This window comes from Erythrolamprus reginae, chromosome 4 (assembly GCF_031021105.1).
Source record: "Erythrolamprus reginae isolate rEryReg1 chromosome 4, rEryReg1.hap1, whole genome shotgun sequence".
NCBI classification, from domain to species: domain Eukaryota; kingdom Metazoa; phylum Chordata; class Lepidosauria; order Squamata; family Dipsadidae; genus Erythrolamprus; species Erythrolamprus reginae.
The window spans coordinates 64658522-64679906 of record NC_091953.1 but is presented as its reverse complement, the minus strand read 5'-3'; the positions used below and the strand labels follow the sequence as shown (position 1 = coordinate 64679906).

Here is a 21385-nt window from a genome sequence, read left to right as displayed (position 1 = left end):
CAGGCATTGAATTATGGGTGTGGGCACTCGCGCTTGCATGATAGCGCATGCCATGCTCCTTCGGCACCCAAGGAAAAAAAGGTTCGCCATCACTGGGCTAGAGGGAGAAATGATCCAAGGTACCTTCTTGTGTGGCCTGACCATTAGTGATCTTTCTACCAAACCATCTGGTTTTGACCTGATTAGATACGGTACTGGAAAAAGTGTCCCTGGCCTGTATCAGAAGAAATGGAAAGATTCCCCTTGTTGTGATTATGGTGCTGCGATGCAAACTATTAAACATAATTGCAAGATTGCCCATGACGTGTGTTATCTGGTTCCCTAGATGATTTTCATGAAGCAATGCCAGAGACAATTGCACGAAGGAAAGTGTAGGCTCAGCATATGCACCCCAGAGAACTGCTCTTCCGTTTTCAGGTGCTCCCATAACAGAAGTGGGGTTCAGCAGATTCTGACCAGTTCGGGAGAAATTTTGAGTAGTTCAGAGAACCAGTAAATACCACCTCTGACTCCTGAGTCTCAGCTGATTACGAGGAAACGGGGATTTTGCAGTATCCTTTCCCTGGAATGGGCTGGGAATGGAGATTTTACAGTATCCTTTCCCTGCCACGCCCACCAAACCACGGCCACCAAACCAGTAATAAAAAAATTGAATCCCTGCACTATCCTACACCTACATTCAGTGCCAAAAAGGTTCTCTAAGATTGGTATATAGCTTACCATTTTCCTTCTTTCACCTCTCCTCTCCTCCCCTCTCTTTCTTTCTTTCTTTCTTTGGAAATTTGCCCAATTGCTGGGCAAAGGATACAATCTATACATTAGTTCTTCAGCAAGGCAGATTTAATGCAATATTTTCCTTCCTGTGAATTGGGACAAGAATTATATTGTCCATAATTCCTATTTCATGAATGCACCTTATTTCTTTTCATGTTCTTTGATGCGTAATAATTACTGCACAACCCAGGAAGATGCTAATTTAGAAAAAAGAGAACTGTATGTTGTATGGATGTGGTTGCTATTATTAAGAATCATACCATCATAGCTTCCTGGACAGTTAGATGTGGAAGTAGCATGTCATCCTGCATAATGTAACAAGATACTTTGCGGAAAGAACGCAAATCACGATGTTGCCCATTGATAAGAATTTCTCCTTTCATCCCAGTCTCCCTGAAAACAAGAGAAGAAACAGTCTGGTTTTTTTCACGTCTTTCGATCAGATTAAACTGGAAAGCCTGCACATTCAGGTTTTTCACAGTAGAGGAGTCAGTTCTTTTCTAGCATATGCAAATAAGTACAAAGTGTACAATAATTATTATCAGAATCTGAGTCTACATTTTAAGGACTATTGTAGAAAAGCTCTCCATTCACAAATTGTATTTATTTATCAATACAATGTATTTGTACATATGCAACTATCATATACAGGCTAACTCTCCTAAAGTCATACAGTGTTGGATTCACATCTCTGAAGTTCCTGAAAGACTAAGTACATTTAGGCTGAAAATAACTTCATAATTAAAACTTAAGTGCACTAAGTCAGAGTTCCCCGACCTTTCCGCCTTTGCTGCAAATGGAGTGTATGTGTAGGCACTTACTTGCTGCTCACACAAGTGAGGATGTGCACACACACACACACATACACACAAGCCTGTTTCCACAGCCTAGTTGCAAAAAGCTCACTGCCGATTAGTGGGTTGCAGCCCAGAGATTGGCGACCTCTGCATTAAGCTTCATGGCCAAGAATAAATAGCATTTTTTTCCTTATAATTGTTAGAATGGCAGTGCATGTTGCAAAGGCTGTCCCACAGATCAAAGCTATGGACATGATGCCAGATCAAGTACCTCTAGAAAATAGATCATAGTGTCCCAAACTGCTTATTTAAAGCAAGAGATGGAGCCAAAATGTAAAGATGCGGATGACTTCTGGAAAAGGAAGGGTATGAGACCTCCAATATTTCACCCTGATTCCAGCTATTCCATCTCTGAGGTTTGTTTTTTTAGACAGAAACCATTGTTAATATTTAAAGTTGACAAAGAGATGTAACCTATCCCATAAAAATATTTGCGACCTTTATTTGCAAATATATATTCTTTTTCACACAGTACATCTTGGTAATACGCTTAGAATTTTAAGACCTTGGTCATAAAAAGATGCAGGTGTTTGTACATTTACTGACCTGTATCCCGCCAGAAGATTCATAAGTGTTGACTTCCCAGCTCCAGAAGGACCCATAATTGCCACCAGCTCGCCACTACTAAACTTTCCAGAAATTCCTTTCAGCAAAGTCTTGAAACCTATAAAAATGGAAGGGAGAGCGAGAGAGAGCGCTAAAATTTAGAAAACATATTTTTCTAAAACAGGTAGACACCTTGTTACAGCCATAGACCAAGTCAAAAACCAACCAACCAAATAAATAAATAAAACAGAGTAAAAAAGTAAATAAAAACCACAGTAAAACCCACTAATCACAAACCTAGGGAGGTCAAGATGTCATCTATTTTACAAAACTTTGCTACTTTAATATAAATAAAATCTTAACCATGTTGAGATAACTAAAATTATTGATTAGACATTAGCAAATATATGTAATATTAGTCTTTTTTTGGGGGGGGGGCGATATACAAACAGAGACAGAGATACATACTTTTATTGTTCTTGTGCTTGGTTTTAATTTAGTTTTATGATTATTTGCACCCAGAGCCACTTAAGTGAGATAGAGGCTGTAGAATTTGAATGAATGTGAGTAAATGAATAAATCTGATCCAGATAGCCTGGAAATCTGATTACCTGGATGTCATTAACTGCAACCAGGCATTTTTGTAGTGGCTTTGGAACTCCTTTATCACCGTGATAAGTCTTTGTGCATGTTTTTAAAAATATTTTTCTATGATTTTCTAATAAGTTTGTATCAGCTCTGGTTAAAACAATCTTTCAGTTCTTACAGAAAAAGCTTTTCATTATAGGCCTCAATATTATGATGGTCTGGATTGATAGGAAAGTTGTTGTTATAAAACCATACTGAAGATAACTCCATCTGTTATTTGTTTTGTACTCCCAGAATAGTCCCATGCCGACACCTGAACAACTGAACTCATGTAGATCCAGCTCAGCTCCATTTCGGCAAAATATCTAGCAGCATTCCCTTATAGCAAATGCTACGGTTTTCTCAAAACAAAACAAACCCCAACTCAACTCAAGTCAGCAAAACAAAACAAATCCACCCCATAAGATTCTGAGATAAGGATAGAGCAGCATTTTTACATTCTTCTATTGACTAGCTGGAAAAGTTCCATTAACCATGGTAACAACATATAAAGAAAATATATACAAAATGTTTTACAAATGGCATATGTCACCAGAAAAAGTATCACAAATGTTTAAAGGTAAATCAGTAAAATGTTGGAAATGTCAGCAAATACCAGGTTCTTATTATCATACGTAGTGGACCTGTACAGAAGCAAGAAAATTTTGGGATTAAAGTACAAACATGGTTAGGAAAAATAGTGGAAGAAAAGCCAGGGTTAAAACCAGAAAATGTTTCTATTAGGAATTTTACCAGAAAAATACAAAAAATAAGATATATATTTAATAATATATATAGTAACAGCAGCTAGGATTATATTTGCACAAAATTGGAAAGCAGGAACCATTCCTGGAAATGAGCAGATAGTAAAAGAAAATTTTGGACTGCGCTGTAATGAACAGATTAACATGAAGTTTAAAAGATAAAGAGGGTTCATTGTATTACAAGATTCCTAGGAAGTTTCATAAATGGTTAGAAAATGAATATAAATAAAGAAGTTTGAATATAAGTGGATGATGTAACCTTGATGGAGGGATAGGAAAGGGGGAAAATAGAAAAAAAGAGAAAATCTTAAATTTGAAGTGTATTAATAGATAAACACATAAAAATAAAAATAAATGATCAAAGGAATATATATGGAATAAAATATGAAAAATGTAAGTTTGTGTAAAAGAATTCAGGTTTGTAATACCGTCCCAGAAAAATGGAGAAAGTACAGCAAAGGAAGAAGGGAAGAGAGGAGTAGGAAGATAGAAAGAAAGAGAAGGAAAGAAGAGAAGAGGGGAGACAGGCAGGATTCCCTTGAGTACCATTTGTTGGGGGTCAGGGGAAAGGGAGGGTCTTGCCTTTTCTTTCTGCTCAAGATCCCCATGGACAATTGGTGGGCCACTGTGTGACACAGAATGCTGGACTCGATGGGCTTTGGCCTGATTCAGCATGGCTCTTCTTATGTTCTTATGACAAGAGTTAGGCGAGAGAGCAGGAGGGGAAGTAGGGAAGAAGAGAAGGAAAGAGGGAAGGGGAAGTAGGTTTAGAAGGAAAAATAGGAAGTGAAGGTAAGAAGAAAGAGAACGAAGGGCTGTATGAGATAGGAAGGGAAGATGGTAAAAAGCAACCTTGAACTAATAAAGCAATATGATAAATATAGAATATATGTGTAAAGATTTTGTAAATGAACGAAATGAGGAATGAGATGATAAATATGTGAAAATGTCTAGATGGGAATTTTAAAAAAAGAGATTGTGTATGGGTGCACATAAAGTTAATATTTCTTTGTAATTGTAATTCATTGTAATTCATTCAGGACATCTAGGTGTTCCATTTTATACACATCAACTGCTTTGTTATAACCATAACTCAAAATGTATATTTTGGTTCTATTTTCATGGTCTCTTACAGTTCAGGATTAATTGTACAGGCATCCAAGCAGTGGGGATAACAAACCCTGTGTGGCCTATATACTTACATCTGATGTCAGGGCACAAATAAAGGTCAGATTTGTATTGGGACATTACTATGTACCGTGTCATTAAGGAGGACTAGAACACTTATTCAGAAGACCCAACCAATCTTTCTCTGTCTTCACACTGAAATGCCCCATGGTCGGTCAACCACAGTTCCACGGTGAGTTTAAAGTTTATAAACAACTGCTGTTTTCCCAAAAATGAGAGGCCAGGCGAAATAACGCCTGGACGAAAATTGCCAATGGCGGGAAGCAACTCGGCTCTCCCCATCAGCTGTGGGGCGTTCCCCGCGTTAGCGCGGGAACGCCCCAGAGCAATCAGCGGCCGCTCGGGCATTCTGGGAAAGCCGAGGGGGCGGGGCGTGTGCCCTTTATCAGGGTTTGCTTGCCCCCCCCCGGCTTCTCTTGCCCCCCGAGCTCGCCGCAGAACGGACCCTTCGTTGGATCGCCTCTCCTTCATTGCCGGCAGCGCGCAGGACGGCGCCTACAAGAACTTCGAACATTCACCTTTCTCCCGCCCGGTTTGCTTGCTTGGGAAAGGGGGGAGGTGGTCAGATGGCTGGCGCGGGTCTGCACCCCCCCCCAACCTTGTGTATGTGGCGGCGGAGTGCGCAGGGGCTTTAACGGCTTGCCTGCTGGGTTCGTGGTTCGGGGCCTGTGTTCCGCCGGGCAGGTGATCCAGGGCCCTGACGGCCCAGCTGGCTACGCGTTTGGAGCGTTTCGGTGCGGGGCGGCCTGGGCGAGCGCTAGGGAGTGGGCGACAGCAGCGGAGAGGCCTTTCTCCCTTCCTCCACGTGGTTTGTTTTTGCCGCCGATTTCGGGGTCATGACGCTTTGCGCGGCGCCGGGGTTTGTACAACGTGGCGGGCTACTCGCACGTGCTCTGTTCCCGGCATGGCGCGCCGCGCCAGAGTTTCCTTTCGTGGGGACGGGGGGCGGGGGTCTGCCTTGGGCATGCCGCCCCCCCCCCTTCTGGAGTGTAGGTAATTAAAAAAAAAAAAAAACATTGCTTACACTGGATGCAAGATACGCGGTGGATTTCTCACTTTCATTGGAGTGTCAAGCTAGAGATCCGATGGAGACGGGAGAGGACAGGAGAGATGCAGATTGAAGGATCTGCAAATGTTCCCCTTTGCTGAAGTGCACATTCTCAGAGGACAAGTTTTATCTGTTGCCCCCCCCCCTCACTGGTTTATTTAAGAAATATATATATATGTATATATTTGGATGGCGGGGGGGGGGGAGAGAATCTATTGTTGTTTTAAGAGCTGCAATCATGTGGGTATATCCACACCGCCAGATAATACATTGTGCTAAAATAGCTAAACTTCGTGATTATTCAACTTGAATAATATATTGCTAATATGGTTGGGGCATCAATTTTGGCATCTTGGAGTATTGCTTCATGTTAAGCAGGATATAAAGAGCTCTACTCTTATGTCAGGTGGATAGAGGATTCTATATACATTACATTCTATATATTGCCCATCTCACTGGGGCAACTCTGGGCAAGTCATGATTTCTCTTCAGACTATTTACTTCATTAGGGAAATTATTTGATGAGGTATGGAATAAACTCTCATTTGTTTGGTGCTATTTTAGATGGTCAGTCATAACAAGTATGCCATAAAATTATTATTAAAATGATTTAATAGATTTAAGTCAGTAGGCTTGAATCGATTGAGCTTAAAATGAATGAATCAAAATGATCTAATTTATTTAAGTCAGTATACTTGAGTGGATTGAGCTGAAGATGAATGTTAAAATGATTTAATTTATTTAAACTGTATACTTGAAGGGGTTTAGCATAAACTGATTGGTAAACTGATTTATTTATTATGTCAGTATAGTAGAATTGATTGAGCTCGAATTGAATTATTAAAATGATTTTATGGATTTAAGTCAATAGACTTGAATTGATTGAACTTAAAATAAATGAATCAAAATGATCTAATTTAATTCAGGCTAGTATACTTGAATGAATTGATCATAAGAGGAATGAATTAAAACGAGCTAATTTATTGAAACGATTATATGGGAATTGGTTGAACATAAAGTGATTCCAAAAAAAAAAAAATAAATAAAATAAAATGATTTAGGTTATTAAGTCAGGATATGGGAATGGATTGTGCTTAATGAATTATAAGAATGGTTTAATTTATTAAGTTAGTATATTTGAATTGAGTGAGCTTAAAATGAAATAATTTGAAATTAAACTGATTTACTGGGAGTCACAACACATGGGTTGTGATATTACAGCGGGGGGGGGGGGGAACTCCCCCCCCCTGCTCGCCCCACCAATTCCACAGGGCAATGCAAGCATCCCCTTAAGGCAATTCTTAGCGTACACAAATTTGGAGAAATAAGGCTCCTGTACGCCAGTTAAATATTGGGGTAGGCCAAACAAGCCACTAGGTTATGAGCATTGGTTACAACGAGACATATAATTGAACCATAATGTGGTGGACATAGAAATGGTATGGGGATTAAAAATTTCATATTTGAAATGCTTTTCATCAGCCCGGTCTCACTACCATTTGATAACAGTTCTTTCATACCCGGTAGATAATGGCGCCCTCCTAGGGCATTTTATCACAAGAGGGACAATAACAATCAGGGATAGTAGCCATGAAACCAGGTTAGGTGGTGTTGGAGCAACTGGACCTATGGAAAGACTGCGTTGTCAGTGAGAATGGCTTGTAGTGATCAAAAGACTGTAGCATTACTATAGACCTTGGCCCCTTTTGTCCATCATGGCTTCAAAGGACTTAGCTGGCTTCTGACAGCAACTTTGCAGTTAAAACCTTGGCTTCTGTTCATAAGCAGGTTTAGAAGAAACATTACAACAAATGACGGTTTTCTGCTACTTGGGAGGCCGTTAATCGGTATTACACTTTTATCAAACATTATAAATCTGCATTTCATTTGGAACAGCGCTGCTGAATACAAAGGATTTGTTTCTTCCTATGTATGTGCAGAAATATATCTTGGCTTTTCTTTGAAGCACTGTGGAATGGGGACCTAAGAAGCGGATTGGCAGACAGGTCTGGCATATGTTTCTTTACCACATTGAAAATAGCAATTAGGTTATTGGGCGGTAAGTAAATATAGCCTCATGTGGCTCCCTTACCCTCAATTTAAAATAAATAAATAAATAATAGCCCTCACGCTTTAATAAGGGTTGACAGTGTTAATATAAACTGTTATAGCATGTGTAACATAGTGAGCTATGTTCTACACCTTACATAGTAAAATTTGCTTATTAAAGCTTTTTGTTGAGATTATATACATGTTATCAGGCTGGAGGTTTATTTTTGTATGTTTTCCTCTTCACTTCCAAGTTGGCTTAATGGCAATCCTCCTGGTCAAATATGCCCTGAGGAATTATCTTTGTTAATTTTATGGCCATACTTAACTAGTGATGTATTGCGCTAAAGGGTTACTTGGTAACAAGGTTTTTTTTTTTATGTGCTTGCTCCTGGGGTATTTTTTTATTATTATTATTATTATTATTATTATTATTATTATTATTATTATTATTATTTTCACGATGTGCCGGATCCTGGAGCAGTTGCGCATAGAAGTCTTTATGTCTCCCGGAATGGTGCTACTAATATTCTGAATTTTGCCACATTTCCAAATGTGAAGTTATTGTACTGAAGGCTACAACAGTACGGGGCAGTTGGTAGCAGGCCCCCCCCTTTTCTGTACAAGCGAAACGGAAAGATACTATTAATACCATAACTACAGCCTGCAGATACCCATGTCATTACCATGCTGAAGGTTGGAAATCTCCCAAATTCTGGCTAATCCTCTCATGAGTAAAACAATGAGGAACCGGATTGTGGGGGCAATAGCCTAGCTTTGTTAAAAGTGCTATTGCTAACATGTAGTAAGCCGCCATGAGTCTAAGGAGAAGGGCGGCATAAAAATCAAAGAAATAAATAAATTAGGCGGCTCATCTCAGCCCCTTTAGTTTGTTCATAAGAAATGGTATAGTCACTTACCGGAATGGGGGGCTTGCAAGAACGCTAAGCATTGAGGTCATCTGAATCAAATTCACGATTGAGTTGATTTTAAGCTTAATATAAGTATTAAGCATTATATTAATTGTTTTTAATGGATAATTCAGAAAATGTTATTATCATAAACAATATTGAAGTCGTGGTGTCAGGATGGTACCATTAATATTATGGTTATATTGATGAAGTCATGTTGGTAAAGCTAATCCATGCGCTAACGATAAAGAAAGCATTGGCATGGGCCTTTGCTTATCTTCATAAATTTCTTGCAATTATTTTACTCCCTGGGTGAGCAGGCAAGGCCACGGAGCATATTGGCTAATCTCCCTGGCATTTTAATGCTGGAGGAAGAGTATTATGATTTCCTGAGAGGAATACAGGAACAGGGGACTGCAACTATGGTGTACAGCTGGCCCATCAGTGGAGTGAAGCGAGCCAGCAACAGGAGGCCCAGTCCGTTAACAGGGAGTATGTGTGCATGGGCAGGCGATTGGCAGCCACATGGCATAGGCTGGGGCGCAGGGTACCCAGAATTGGTGGATGGCACCATCGCTCAAGCAAAGGAGTGCAGGTTGCACCACACGGTTACATGCCATCACATAGGGGCAACAGGTGGACTTAGCTCTCCTAACAAAAGACCTCGGTGTCAAACTATTTGAAGATAAGGGGAATGATCAGGAGATGGTCCAAGGAAAGGACTCAGATTGGGGAGACATTAGTAAGCCGCTATACATTACCCAGTTTCAGGGGCAGCGGGCATTGGATGAGACCCAGATCCTCACCCAACGAGGCGAGGCTGTTTTTCACATGGCAGCCATAAAAAAGGGCCTTTGGGGACATGGTAGGTCTGCAAAGTGCTGTCATGATCGCATAGTAGTGGATCATGCAAGGTTCCCTGGGCCAGCAAACCGAGGTTAAATGGGGGATGCGGCAGCCGCGCTGGTTATGCACGGTGGCTGACCAGTAACGCAGATGGTGGTTTGATCACTGCCGGGTATATCAAACAAGGATATATGCCGGGGTATGATGGACTCAGTGCAAGTAAAGCGAGGAAGCCAGGGAATAGTGCCCTTGGTACCATAAGACAGGCCTCCACAGGAGGATTGGCAGGATATCGGGTGGTATTCCCTCAGCAATACTGAATGCAGTTTTCAACAAGTTCTCAGCAAAGTGGCGGATGGAAGTCAGTGGTTTTCATGAAGTATATTCAGAGCACCTGAGTACAAGTGTTTTTTGGGATCGGGTGGCTAACACTGTCTTTGTATCCTTATCGTTTCTCTAGGTCCTGGCCCTGCTCCACTTTGTTACGTGCGAACTGCGAAGGAGCTGCCCTTCCGTTGCCCACAGTAGTGAACTGCAGCCACAGCGTGGCTTGGTGGCTGAACGTTGAGCTGCAACATTATCTTCAGGAATGTGGAGGTTGCTGAGTCGCTGGGGCTTCAGCGGAAAGGCTTGAGCTCGGAGGTCTTCGTTTGAGACGGGTCTTTTCCGTTGTGAAAAGTCGGGAGCAGTGATGGGCCGGACCCAGATTGTTGGTGTTGCACACGGGTGGCAACGACCTGGTGGTGGTGAAGGACTTGGCCCAGTGGCGTCAAGTCGTGGCAGTCCCCCGGGGCTTGCAGAGCATATGGAACAGATTGTTGGTCTTGCACACGGGTGGCAACGACCTGGTGTCGGTGAAGGACTTGGCCCAGTGGCGTCAAGTCGTGGCAGTCCCCCGGGGCTTGCAGAGCATATGGAACAGATTGTTGGTCTTGCACACGGGTGGCAACGACCTGGTGTCGGTGAAGGACTTGGCACAGTGATGTCATGTCATGGTGAACCACCGGTCGTACGGGGCCTACGGCCGTGGTGTGTGGTTCTGGTGTATGGTTCTGATACCCCCACATGGAGGGGATGCGGAGTCGCCGTCACACCAACAGCTGTTGACGGGACCAGGTTATGGGTTAACATGGCAGGGGGAGGCAAAGTGATCTGACACACGGGCATGTGTTTTTAAACCCCCCCTAGCTGTCACTGGGTCAATTTAGGAAGATGTCAGGAGTGGCAATTTTTACACAGACCTGCAGTGGTGCCTGCGTGAGCTGGGGCAGGCTTAGGCGGGGAGCAGGGGGCCAAGATAGAGATCTGACCCCCTGCTGTGGCAGAAACGGGGCGGAAAGGGTATCAGTAGCAACTGTGTGTTCTCCTTTGGGCATCTTTTGTAAGATGATTGGCACCCCCATTGCACAACTCATGCTTCCTCCACGGACAGAGAGGTGTAAGGGGGGTGCCCTTGGGGCTCACCTACGTCATTTCCGGTTCCGGGTCATGCAAGGCGAGCCCTCCCACATGCTGGGCGTGGCTTACTGGTCGGGAGTAGGCGGAGCATGCCTCACCCTGACCAGGCATGGAGTAACGCCCATTTGAGTTGCCCAAGTATGTTGTGTTCAAGAAACTCCGCCCCATTTAGCGACCCCTGCAGGTCTTTCTGTTAATATTTAATAAAGTGACCCATTTTACCCAGCTTGGTGTCCGAGTGTTCATTTCCCGTCCAAGGCAAATGAGAGGCCAGGCGAAATAACGCCTGGACGAAAATTGCCAATGGCGGGAAGCAACTCGGCTCTCCCCATCAGCTGTGGGGCGTTCCCCGCGTTAGCGCGGGAACGCCCCAGAGCAATCAGCGGCCGCTCGGGCATTCTGGGAAAGCCGAGGGGGCGGGGCGTGTGCCCTTTATCAGGGTTTGCTTGCCCCCCCCGGCTTCTCTTGCCCCCCGAGCTCGCCGCAGAACGGACACCCACCCACCCTCCGCTCAATCCAGGATGTTTTTTATAGGTCGCCTGGTAGGGGCCGAGTAGGAATTTTTGCAATCTTTGGGCATTTGCTACGGATTGTTTTTTGCCTACTCCATCCTGGACGAGGGTAAGGATTTGTGGTTATGGGGTGCATCTGTATGTAAATAGGTTCTGATTCAGCAATTTGATGTTTATATTCTTGGTCACTATATGGCAGAAACGGGGCGGAAAGGGTATCAGTAGCAACTGTGTGTTCTCCTTTGGGCATCTTTTGTAAGATGATTGGCACCCCCATTGCACAACTCATGCTTCCTCCACGGACAGAGAGGTGTAAGGGGGGTGCCCTTGGGGCTCACCTACGTCATTTCCGGTTCCGGGTCATGCAAGGCGAGCCCTCCCACATGCTGGGCGTGGCTTACTGGTCGGGAGTAGGCGGAGCATGCCTCACCCTGACCAGGCATGGAGTAACGCCCATTTGAGTTGCCCAAGTATGTTGTGTTCAAGAAACTCCGCCCCATTTAGCGACCCCTGCAGGTCTTTCTGTTAATATTTAATAAAGTGACCCATTTTACCCAGCTTGGTGTCCGAGTGTTCATTTCCCGTCCAAGGCAATAAAAACAGACAAATTCCTACTTTCGATTTTCAGCATACAGATCAATTTTTGTTGAATTCTTTTTAAAACTGAATTCTGTATTGTAGCAAAATATATACTTCAAATATAAAAGCAGAAACAAAGAATGATTTTAACATAGCTTCCAAAGTATGATTTCATCATAGCTTCCATGGCTTTCAAATACCTTGACTTACCACAGTTTGCTTGATGACTATTCAAAGTTACAACAGCATTGAGAAAAGTCAGATATATTTTTCACACTGACAATTGCAGCAGTGTTGCAGCATCCCCATGATTTACATTTGGATGCTGACTCACATATATGAAGGTTGCAGTGTTCCATGGGAAGCCAGATTCACTCAATAACCTTGTTATTAATTTAACAACTGCAGTGATTTACTAAAGAACAGTGGCACCAAAAAAAAAAGCAAAATGGGGCAAAGTTCACTTAACACATGTCTTGCTTAACAACAGAAATTTTGGGCTCAATTGAGATCATAAGTTGAGGACTATTTATAAAACGGAAAAAACCCAAACCCACCCTTTGGCTTCACAACCCCATTCAAGGCAACTTCCAGTTTGTTCACCTTTATTTTACCTACATACTGCGTTCAGTTCTGGAGACCTCACCTACAAAAAGATATTGACAAAATTGAACGGGTCCAAAGATGGGCTACAAGAATGGTGGAAGGTCTTAAGCATAAAACGTATCAGGAAAGACTTAATGAACTCAATCTGTATAGTCTGGAGGACAGAAGGAAAAGGGGGGACATGATCGAAACATTTAAATATGTTAAAGGGTTAAATAAGGTTCAGGAGATAAGTGTTTTTAATAGGAAAGTGAACACAAGAACAAGGGGACACAATCTGAAGTTAGTTGGGGGAAAGATCAAAAGCAACGTGAGGAAATATTATTTCACTGAAAGAGTAGTAGATCCTTGGAACAAACTTCCAGCAGACGTGGTTGGTAAATCTACAGTAACTGAATTTAAACATGCCTGGGATAAACATATATCCATTGTAAGATAAAATACAGGAAATAGTATAAGGGCAGACTAGATGGACCATGAGGTCTTTTTCTGTCGTCAGTCTTCTATGTTTCTATGTTTCTACTCTGTGAATACGATTATCTTTGAATCAGTCCAAATCACATTTTAAAGAATCTGCTCTCAGTTCCACAAACGATCCCCAACGTCTATTGAGGATTTGAAGCAAATGCATGTACAGAGAGATATGAATTCTGAATTAGAATGTTTGGACAAGATTGTATCACTGCAGTACCAAACAGCGTGATCTCTTAAGGCTCCTTTTCTCAGCCAGTGACTGGACAAACCTTCAGCAAAATTTATCCTTTGGGTTTCTTTATCTTCATTATTCATTGGCACTATAATGGATATACTACAAACATTTTATACCAATCTCATGAACTATACTTAATGCCTTATGCATAACCATTCATAAGGGATGCTTAAAAGGTTCCTAAAATATAATGGATCTGTTCTAGATTAAGTGGACGTTTTAAAAAATTAATAAAACATGCCTTTTGTTTCTCATTCTGTATCTATTCTTATATCTAAGATGGAGGGGTTCTATTCATTTCAGAATGAAAACAGTCCTCATAGTACTCAAGTTATGTTTGGATTGCTCTTCATGAAGGCTATGTTAAGCTTGTGGATACAGGCCAATAGCCTTTCCCCAAAGGACTGGAGTAACTATAACCTCCAGGAAATACCATGTGGCTGCTCCAAGGCTTTCCCAGGATCTTGCTAAACACACCTACATGCACTGTGGCTTGGTTTGGCATCAGCACAAGCATTGGCTCTGCAAATGCAACTGGGGAAAAACATCAGCACATTTTTATTTTTATAGAGATTCTTAGAGTACTTCCAAATAATTTTCAAAATGTAGCTGAAATGGTTTTGAGAGCCTTTATAGTATATGAACAAGAAGTCACTATTTGTCCTTATAAAGACATTACAGTGTTCCCTCGATTTTCGCGGCGGATGTGTTCTGAGACCACCCGCGAAAGTCGAATTTCCGCGAAGTAGAGATGCGGAAGTAAATACACTATTTTTGGCTATGAACAGTATCCCAAGCCTTCCCTTAACACTTTAAACCCCTAAATTACAATTTCCCACTCCCTTAGCAACCATTTAGATTATTACTCACCATGTTTATTTATTAAAGTTTATTTTTTAAAAAAATGTTTTTTAAAGGCAGACGAAAGTTTGGCAATGACATATGATGTCATCGGGCAGGAAAAACCATGGTATAGGGGGGGAAACCGCGAAGTATATTTTAATTAATATTTTTGAAAAACCGTGGTATAGACGTTCCGCGAAGTTCGAACCAGCGAAAATCGAGGGAACACTGAATTCCATTTGGTGAGAATACAGAGCTGGTTTAACAGTATGAAGCAAGCATCTTATACCATGCTGCTTTATTAAGCTTCTGAATCATTTCTTTTAATGTACCACCCAAGTATATTTGTACTTTCATTTTAAAAAGAAAGAGTATAAAAAAACTTATCAAATTGGATTTTCTTAAGTAGTACTGCAGGGCAGAGGGATTAAAAATCCTATGACATAGGATATCCTTCTGGAAATGGGTGAAAGGGTGTGTTTTTTTTTAATTAAATGATATATTACTACACCATTTGGTTCAGAATACTTGTTTCCTTGTTTTCTACCTCTAAAATCTAGATGCGTCTTATACTCCGAAAAATACTCAACAAAATACTCTTTGTAATCTAAACTACTCTGACACAAATAGCAATAGCATTTAGACTTATATGCCATTTCATAGTGCTTTATAGCATTCTCTAAACAGTTTACAGAGTCAGTATATTGTCCCCAACAATCTGGATCCTCAATTTATTGACTATAGAAAGATGGACATCTGAGTCAACATTGAGCTAGTCAGGATCTAACTCCTGGCAATGGACAGAATTAGCCCACAATGCTGCTTTCTAAGTACTGGGGCCACTATAGCTCATGTGTTGTCATCCTCTGCAGCACTTATTAGTAAATACATATTTCAAATAACTGGATTCTTTGCTATAATAAGCTGAATATTCATTGGGCTGCATTGACCCATACATTTTATATTGGCATCACAAGTATATTTGGCAATATCTGATCCTTTCATATCTTTATTGCTTGCCATGGATTTACCTAGAATCAAAGAGTTTAGAAATGGATGAGGATTCCACTAAAGAGCCATTGCCTGAGAAAATAAGCTACGTTAATACAATACAAAAATCACATAATGGTCATATGATACGCGGAAAAAAATACCGAAGTCATTTCTCTACCATCATACTATCAGTAACACCTGCACCTAATTTGCTGGTTGGGAATTCTGGTAAATAGACTCCAAACATATCTCGAAAGTATCAGAACAGAGCAGTGATGGTGAACCTATGGCACGTGGCAGGTGGCACGTAGAGCTATATTTGCTGGCACACAAGCCATTGCCCTAACTCAGCTCCAATGTGCATGTGTGTGCTGACCAGCTGATTTTTGGCTCACACAGAGGTTCTGGGGGGACATTTTTGACTTCCAGAGAGCCTCTGTGTCTATGTGGGGTTTTGTTTACCCTCCCCCAGCTCCAGAGAAGCCTTTGGAGCCTGGGGAGGGCAAAGCACAATCCTACTGGGCCCACCAGAAGTTGGGAAACAAGCCGTTTATTTGCTATCTACTTGCACAGCTGACAAATACAAAAAGCTACCATTAATCAGTGTACAAAGTACCAGATGCTTCCCAAATATTTCTTATACGTATGATTGTCTCTTGTGCTAAGTTGCCAACAAAGGTAATAACTGATTTGTGTCATCATATATATGAGAAAAGAAAATATACAGCCATTTTAAAACAGAAGTTAAATTGCAGTCACTGTAAATAACGTTTATTGCAAAGCACCATCTTTTCACAAAAAGATTTGTATTGTGTCGAGCCAGTTATTCAGTGCTAAATGTTAGTCATGGGTGTAATCATATAAGACAAATTTGAAGACATAGCAATATCTTCAATACCTGCAAAGCTAAGAAATTGGTTGAAACTATATGGAAGAAGGAAGTTGATCAGTGGTGAAATCTACTTACTTTCCCTACTGGTTCAGAAGTGTGCGCGCAAAGCCTGCGCATGCGCAGTGGGTTAAAAAAAGAAAATGGTGGCATCCAGGCAGGTGGGCAGGGGCCTCGCTACTGGTTCTCCAAACCACCAGCGCCACCGCTACCGGTAGGCCCAGTGAAGGGCTACCAAAATTTTTACTACTACACTGTGGGCATGGCTTATGCAGGACGCCCTGCATTTTCTTTCAACATCTTTCAGTGCAAATTGGGTGCTCTGGGGTGGAGCTGCATTTTCACTACCCCACTGCATTCCCCCCCTCCCCATCCGGGCAGTAGCCCACCCTTGGGTACACCCAAACCAGTATATAAAAAGAACAAAGGACTTCCTTCAGAAGTCTTATACTGATCTAATTAATCAGTTTCAACTTCTGTGAGCCAATTTACAATTGATTAGCTAAACTCACAACTAAAAAAATTCTGTCATCCTCTGCAGCATTTATTAGTGAACATATATTTCAAATTCTCACTTTTTATGCTACCATAAATGGCATTTTAAGCAAATCTTGTATGTAAACCAGCCTTTGAAGACAGCTGTCTCCAGGGGGAAAAATCCCAATCAAAATTAGTTTAGCTATAAAATAAAATCTTAATTTAATTATTTAACCTAGACTACAACTGCTACAGGATTGTAGTGATAAGACAGAAAATTAGAGTAAGATTGCAAACACTGGTTCTTAAAGTCTTTATTACTATATTCCACATTATGACAAAATTGAATTTTAGAGAGTAAGACAGAAGCTGCAGAGAGAAGGTTGAAACTAAACTAGATAATCTGGTTTCATTGGAACTGAGACAGAAGGAATTTTGTTTAAAGACCTAGAGCAACCCCAGGAGTTTCCAGTGATGATATTAGAAAAATAATTATTAAAGTCTTGGCAATTATTTAGATGGGTAAGAGAATGAGGCAGAAACTGCAAGAAACACCCCGAGGGAAGTTTTGGTGTACTTTGTCAGAAATAAAACAAGCATTTGAATTTTGTAGCAGCATTTTAATACAAGACTGATATTTTATTTATTTTATTTATTTATTTTGTCCAATATATAACTGTCCTAAAAATACCTATCAAATTTTATGTAAGAGAAAAGAGAAGTTTTAAAATTGAATGCACAGAACGCTTTGAGCATGCGCAGAGTGTAAAAGAACCCAAATAGTGACAGCCAGATGGGTGGGTAGAGCCTGGCACTGTCTTTGCAACCGGCTCTCCAACAATCAACAGGCATGAGCGAATTAGGAGCATTTCACCCCGGGTGAAAGAGATGAGTGAGAGGCGATGAGAGAGAGAAAGAAGAGAGAAAGAGAAAGGGAGGGAGGGAGAAAGGCAAAGACACCCTGAGAGAAACCTGGTTAAAAAAAATAGAAAAATGGCTCTTTGAGTATTTAAGGCTGCAGAACCCTGGGTTAGGCAAACACCATGGTCATTAAGTGGACCTTGTAGTCATTAAGCAAATACTGCTTTTCTTCTATGGGCATTTTTAATCGGAAACCTGAAGAAATTGTTGGTAACTAGCAAAAAGCATAGAAAACCTCAGTCACATGACTGTGTGGAATGTTGTAACAGGTCATAAATGTGGGTGTCCATATGCGCATGGACGTTTCTGTGTGCATATGGCTGTCAAAACTCCAAAAACAGGTCAAGTAACTCTAAGGAGGTCAGTCATAAATTTGAACACTTGCTGAGCAACCAGCTATGAACCGAGGACCACTTCAGAGTTGTATGGAATCTGATTTCCTTTAATCCTTTCGGGAATTGTAAAATGTCTGGATGCAGGAATCTTTGTAGTGCTGTAATGGTAAACATATGGAATGCATACCACAGGTGGCATGCAGAGCCATGCTGGAGGGCATGCAAGACTTTGCCCTTTGTCGGCTTCAGCTGATTTTTGGCCTTGGTTGGCTCATAATTAAACTAATTCCCCTTGTAAGGTAGCTGGGAGAAATAAGTAGGCTGGAAAAAAGAAACTTATCTGAATGATTTTTGTTTTGCAGGTGAAGTCATTGAAGAGAAGGTGTTAATCACGAGAGGAGCTGAGCCACCACACGTCCTGCCAGTAGGAGGACTGAGCGAATTCTGGGAAGGGGCGGATTTAGCAATCTTTTTAAAGTTAAGGCCTGATTGGTCCTGATTGGATAGGACAGCGAGCAAACCTACGTGACTGTTGAACCCGCTCCTTAGTATGGAGAAAGGCCATTTTGCCCTCCAGATGCTTCAGTGAAGCTTTCCTGAAGCCCCGGAGGCAAGAAACCAAAAAACCCCAGAAGTTCGGAAAAACATTTCCGGTTTGCTGTTGTGCTGTTTTTGCATTCCGGAAGGTTCGGGACTAGAAAACCACCAAGGTATATTCTATGAGTCTAGTCCAGTCTATTTTTATTATTTCTATTTTCATTGCCATTTCCTAGTCCCATGAACTCTCACAGTATTTAAAAAAGCTTAAGCATCATTCCTGGATTTTGATTATGAAGCTTTTTTCCCAGTTCTTCAAGGGAAAGGGGGGACATGATCGAAACATTTAAATATGTTAAAGGATTAAATAAAGTTCAGGAGGAAAATGTTTAGGAAAGAGAACACAAGAACAAGGGGGCACAATCTGAGGTTAGTTGGGGGAAAGATCAGAAGCAATGTGAGAAAATATTATTTTACTGAAAGAGTAGTAGATGCTTGGAACAAACTTCCAGCAGACGTGGTTTGTAAATCCACAGTAACTGAATTCAAACATGCCTGAGATAAACATATATCCATCCTAAGATAAAATACAGGAAACAGTATAAGAGCAGACTACAGTAGATAGACCATGAGGTCTTTTTCTGCCGTCAATCTTCTACATTTCTAGTTACTCACACAACCTCATGATTTCTCATATGGATTGCTGCAATGTGCTATAGATGGGGCTGCTCTTGAAGAGCATTTGGAAGATTCAACTGCTGCAGAATACAGCTACAATGTAGTAATAAGTATCAGATATTCAATACATATAATACCACTGCTTTGTGATCTGCACTGTTTGCCAGTGTGTTTCTAGGTGCCATTCAATGTGGGCCTGGGTTCCCTTAAAGACCATTTTGTTCCAGTTGTTTCCATCTATCCAATTCATGCAGGCAGTTTGGAATTTGGGTCCCTGTAGCCAAGGAATGTCAAGCTTGCAGGAATCAGGAGACATGTTCTCCCTTCAGATATCAGGATGATCCTGAAACTGTTGGCATTTCTCAGAATTTTGAATCTTGGTTATGTGCCTGGATCTAGAGATCCAACTGTGTTAAGAACTCCATTTCCTGGCTGAATTAAAATCCATATTATCATTTTTACTTAGTGTCATAAATATTTTGTACAGTTTTGTTTTTATGGTTTAAAAAGAGTCATTTGTTGAGAGGGGCAGCAATAAAAATAAATAAACAAGCAAGCAAGCAAATAAATAAAATGTCTCTTCATGATTCAAAATCTACTCAGTTCCATGAGCAAGTAAGAATGAAAATAAATTCTCTCCAACACAGCCAATTTTCTATCCCTAAAGCTTAATCTCTTGATAAGAGGTTCTGGGGGGGGAATTGTCGCTATTTTTAACTTTAATATTCTATGGCCTGAACAATTTGAAAGCCCCTGCTCTAATTCATCTAACTGAATGCTGAATAGTATAATTTTATTTTATTTTTTTTGTATCCTGTCTTTATTATTTTTATGAATAACTCAAGGTGGCAAACATATCCAAAATAGTAACTACTGGCAGCAGCAATTGTCAATAGTTTCATTCATAAACCTTTTCTGCTCATTTTCTTCATGGCAATCTGTCCTAACCTGTCCTTCGGATATTCCAGTGATATGGACACAGGGTACTAGAACAGAGTGTCAAGCACTATGTTTGTAAGCATATAGGAAAAACACTGGCATTTCCAGAAGTGAGTTTGAATTCATAAAAAGCAATCATGTCATAGAAATCTTATTTTTCCACAGGAGATAAATAATGAGGTAACATAGCAAGTTGAGAAAATGAAGTGGCTATAATGTTTCTTGATATCAGGAAAGCATCTATTAAAGCTTTCGGTGCTAGCCTACTCGAAAAGTTGGATAAAGTACAAACTGGTAGACTTGCAAATGGTCAAACATGTTAAAACCTGCTTCTCAATAGTAGGCACTAGGATTATGTGAGAAAGATTAAGGCAAATGCAAATACAGTAAGTATATAGCACTGTTACAGCTCAGAGTGAGTCTTTTAAATAGGTCAATGAATTATAATAACCCTGCAGACACCAGACTACATGCAAATGTTTCAGAGATGTCTTCCATGAGGCAATCTTCCTGTCATCTACCTGAGGAAGTTCTACTTTACTCAGAAATCACCATTTGCCCATTTGCTTTTTTTACCAGATAAAAGGAGAAACGAATTCTTGCATGATTCATGATTTTAATATTTTGAGTGACTGACAATTTATACAAATATTATGGACACCCTCCCCCCAAAAATTCAATTGAGTAGACTCTAGAAGAAAAATAACGAAGGACTGTCCTCCCCCCTCCAAAGTATCCTAAGCATCTATTAATGCCGTATCAAATAGATAAACATTCATTCACTGGAGAAGAGCCTAATGCTGGGAAAGACTGAGAGCAAAAGAAGAATGGAACAACAGAGAAGAAGTGGCTGGATGGAATCACTGAAGCAGTAGCCGTGAGATTAAATGGACTCCAGAGAATAGTAGGAAACAGGAATGCCTGGAGGAACACTGTTTAGGGGGTTGCAATGGGTCGGACATGACTTCGCAACAACAACATACTTAAGAAGGAAATAATACAGAAATACATGTGCAGAAAATAAACATGGGGTGGGAGAGAAGCAGATTTATATCATGTTTACCTATAAAGCCTTACATTAAGATAAAATATCCAATTAAAAATGATTTCAACTTTAAAACTGAATAACTATACAAGTAATCCTTGACTTACAACTGTTCACTTAGTGACCATTGAAAGACACCACAAAACTGAAAAAAGTAACCATGACCAATTTTCACATTTATGACCGTTGCAGCATCCCCATGATTATGTGATTTACATTTGGATGCTTGATGATTGGCTCCCTCGTATGATGGT

The 21385-nt window shown here is 40.8% G+C and overlaps 1 protein-coding gene across 4 annotated transcripts in view; it reads right to left on the bottom strand.

Moving 5' to 3' along the window:
* ABCG1 (ATP binding cassette subfamily G member 1) overlaps nt 1–21385 on the bottom strand; it is a 66821-nt gene that overhangs the window by 27849 nt on the left and 17587 nt on the right. For all 4 annotated transcript variants that reach the window (XM_070750455.1, XM_070750456.1, XM_070750457.1 and 1 more), the window contains 2 exons: nt 2178–2295; nt 1035–1167 (listed from right to left, as the gene is read on the bottom strand). In XM_070750455.1, coding sequence (XP_070606556.1) covers nt 1035–1167; nt 2178–2295 — 251 coding nt within the window. The remainder of the gene's footprint in view (nt 1–1034; nt 1168–2177; nt 2296–21385) is intronic.